The sequence below is a fragment of the Vicia villosa genome, unplaced genomic scaffold, assembly GCF_029867415.1.
Source record: "Vicia villosa cultivar HV-30 ecotype Madison, WI unplaced genomic scaffold, Vvil1.0 ctg.000009F_1_1_2_unsc, whole genome shotgun sequence".
Lineage (NCBI taxonomy): Eukaryota > Viridiplantae > Streptophyta > Magnoliopsida > Fabales > Fabaceae > Vicia > Vicia villosa.
The window spans coordinates 170,533-174,304 of NW_026704938.1; the positions used below are offsets into that span (position 1 = coordinate 170,533).

General features: G+C 31.7%; 1 protein-coding gene across 3 annotated transcripts; it reads right to left on the reverse strand.

Moving 5' to 3' along the window:
- Window positions 1–335: 335 nt before the first annotated feature.
- LOC131621503 (uncharacterized) lies at window positions 336–2,902 on the reverse strand. Of its 3 annotated transcripts, none has more exons than XM_058892553.1 (5): window positions 2,707–2,901; window positions 2,339–2,583; window positions 2,063–2,121; window positions 1,588–1,646; window positions 336–1,500 (listed from the first exon to the last, which is right to left on the reverse strand). In XM_058892553.1, the coding sequence occupies exons 2-5, from the start codon at window positions 2,552–2,554 to the stop codon at window positions 866–868; spliced, it is 969 nt and encodes a 322-aa protein (XP_058748536.1). In that variant the 5' UTR covers window positions 2,555–2,583; window positions 2,707–2,901; the 3' UTR covers window positions 336–865. The 3 variants fall into 3 exon arrangements, with proteins under 3 accessions (XP_058748536.1, XP_058748535.1, XP_058748534.1); XM_058892552.1 differs by having other exon boundaries at window positions 338–1,500; window positions 2,339–2,680; window positions 2,829–2,902; XM_058892551.1 differs by having other exon boundaries at window positions 340–1,500; window positions 2,339–2,900.
- Window positions 2,903–3,772: the final 870 nt, after the last annotated feature.

A 3,772-nucleotide genomic window follows, 5' to 3' on the forward strand; every position in this document is an offset into this window, starting at 1 on the left:
AAACTTAACCCACATGACAAATTCTTAACTTATAATATAAACAATAATAAAATCTTTCATCTTATTAAAACAATAGTTTATTTAATTTGTGTAAGAGTAAATAGTTTATTTAAATGATTAACAAAAACTAGGTAGATGGAGATAGATTATAACTATAAATGATTAGAATTTGTTTGCAATGTTTTTTAAGCAAAAATAGTAGTAATAAGTGATAATCAAACTCCAATTTATCATAGTGTAGAATATAAGTGCTTATTATATACTATGGAGCAGTAAATTTTACTTACATGCATGTAGATTTCTATAAAACACCAAAAACAAATTATGTCTAAAACTTAATAATTTCTACACCTATAAAACAGCAAAATAAATACAATGCGCATGTCCAAAACTACCAAGCTTTAATTAGTAAATTTTCAATCTCCACCGCATTATCATCAAAAGATAGAAACAATACATCTTCTTCTATATCACGTGTGCAAACTCTCAACAAATTTTCAGTTGAAACCATTATATATGCATGGGGTGGCTTACCACAAGAAACGGTTATAATCATCTAATTTACATGTAAAACTATTGTCTGAAAATTACAACATTTCACATGAAATCTATCATTATATAGGTATGGGAAAATGACATATAATATTCATATGATCATGATATATTCGGTAAACAAAAATATCCATTGGAAAATACAACACAAAATAATAGCATCATTCATATTATGAAAATAATTATAATATGTTATATTATACCATATATCATCGTACCAAATTAAAGCACAGGCTTGAATATATAAAACATAGTTCTAGCACCAAAATATTAATACATGTAATAATAATCATTTTTGTTGTAATCTTTAGTCTTACTTGTTATTCTCTTCAACTACAACAACCTTGTTGTCTGTCTGTCCCAATAAGCTGCTCATGGATCGTGCTTTAACCATTCCAAGTTTCATTCTCTTCTTAATCACTGTCACTGGCTTCTTCTCATCATAACTGTATAACTTATCAACAATATCATCCCCAGTAGTGATTTTCTTTACAAGATCAGAATTAGAAGATGAAGCACTAGTATCTCTAATATCAACAACATTGCTAGGTGCAACAGTAGTAGTAGTAGTTGAAGAAACTCCAATAGATCTATTTCTAACACTTGTCATACTTCTCAACCTTCCTTTCCCTAAATGATGCTCACAAAGAGAATAACCAACAAGTGTTTGTTGACAACATCTCCATCCTCTTCCATTAACACGACTGCACCGCGAACCTTCCATCAGTGCACTTCCCCTTTTTGTTATCCTCTTCTTAATATCATTCACTTTTGTTTCGCTTTCTTCATCTTCATCCTCATCTTTTCTCTTGGAACATGTCTTATTCAGCTTCGTCTTCATCTTACTCTTCGGTTTCTTACTATCATTACTCTCCACACCAACATTCTCCAACCTTCCTTTCCTTTTCTTTAATGGAATAGCTTTCTCTCCCTCGCACCATCTCCCATCTACATATATAACTCTAACTCTAATTAAACCATTCTCAACAATATACATGCATGAAATAACGAAGTAGTAGTAGTAGTGTTTGTTACCTTGAGCAAAAGTAGTGGATGATGGAAAGAGTTGAGAATCAAGCAAGATATCTCCTTTGCTAAGAATAAAGCAGACCCAGAAATACCAAAAATCACATAAACACATGAAATTTACATAAAAGAAGAATATATAGATATTGATAAATAGGAGTGCAATATTATTGTTGAGGATGGGGACCAGTTATAGCAGCTAGTAGTGCACCTTAAGTGCAAAATGGTAGCTACCCATTTTACCGAAAAGAAGGATGGGCTTAATTTGGTTATACATACAAATATAATACACAATATTTATCTTATTTAAAACACCTACAACAGTATTTTCCATTGCTGTATATCTTTTTTAAATAATAATAATAATAATACAATTTTCTTTTCGGGAGCTGGTTAATAAACTTGAACTTTTATTTTTACTATTTCATGAAAGATGAAAGAATAAGATAGAAAAAAAAGTCCGAGCTTCATGATATATTCTCACCTGATATGATTACTTTTGTTGTCTCCACTCTTTTTCTCTTCCCCTCTAACCTTCTCATCCTGCAAAATCAAACAAAAAATAAATGGATGTAATGTAAGAGCCCTTTCTGAATGTGAAATAATAATTTTTTTTAGAAAAATAAATTAAATAAATTAGACACAAGGGGAAACAATTTGCAACAGATTAGACAAAAGTGCACTTCTAAAAGCCCAAATCATGAAGTTTTTTTAAAAAGAAAATTTAAAAAGATAAAATAAAAACGGTTTTTTTGCTTACCAAAGGGTGTTGCTTGTTGTGCTGTTTGTGTACCCCACTTAGTTCGATGGTGGATGGGTAATCGTAGCCGTTGTTTAGTTTCCCGATCAGTGGGAGTGTTTGATCAGACGGCTGACAAAGATCCAAGCTCGAACTAGCTGAAACAAGGAACGAAGTTGAAGAAGAACAAGGTTTCGGTTCTGTGTGAGCATGAGCACCATCGCTGAGTTGCACCATGACCGGTGACCGGTTAAACTGGTTGGGATCTGAGAGATGGAAAGATGAAATAGACTCCGAAGAAGAGAAAATAGGGTGTCTTTTACGGATCCTCATCGGTGCAAGATTCAGAACAAAAGAAAGAAACTGATTCACACAAAGCAATAACTCACGAGATTCAGTCTCTTAAAATAAATGAAAGTGATTATTTAAACAAAGATTCGATCTTTGAGTTTTGAGAATTTAAGAAAGAAAAAAACAAGATTGAAACTGTGAACCCATTTAGTCTACTTACTACATGGGCAAGACCAAGAGAAAAAATGTTTTATGCTTTTAGTTTTATCTTAATTTTGTGTGTCTCTCTATATATTCATTATATTGGTTCCTTCCACACGAGTTTACTTTCTCTCTCTAACTTTTATTTGTTGCACCACAAAAAGGAAGGAAGTTGTATGGGTGAGAGATGGCACGTGTGAGATAGTTTTTGGGAGGAGGAAGCACGAATGAGGATGGAAACTTGGAGAGACGGTAACCGGTGGAAGATAGAGAAAAAGAAAGTGACAGGGTCCAACGAAGATGAGAGGGTGGAATGGATTAATGGAATAGAAAAAAGAAAGCGTTACATAGTATTCTACTCCTATGACATTTCCAACTTGTTAGTATTATATCCTACGGTTATATGTATGTGTGTGTATATATATATATATATATATATATATATATATATATATATATATATATATATATATATATATATATATATATATATATATATATATATATATATATATATATATATATATAATTCGTCGCGAGTACGAGTTAGAAGATTTAATAAATATCCACAAGTATAATAAACATATATTTAATTATCTTTTTTATGGGTACGGATACGAATTTGATAGTATCCAGCTAAAGTAAGTGCTTTCTTTGGTGTGGATAGCTAATATTCCGTCCAAAGTGAAAGTGTTCGGGTGACGCCTGTTATATGATAGATTGTCAACAAGAAGTTAATTAGTAAGGCGTGGAATTTCCAAAATTCTCATGAGAAGGTTTGTGTGATCTAATTTAGTTATGACGAAGCTTTAGAGCATGTGATGATTAACGGTAGAATGGTTACATTGGTTTGGTAGAAGATTCTAACATGGTTGCAAGTATTTCATGAGTTGTGTGATAATTGTTGTTCGAGTTTTTTGAGTTCAACAGTAGCGATGTTGAGGAAAGTTTCAGAAAATAAGG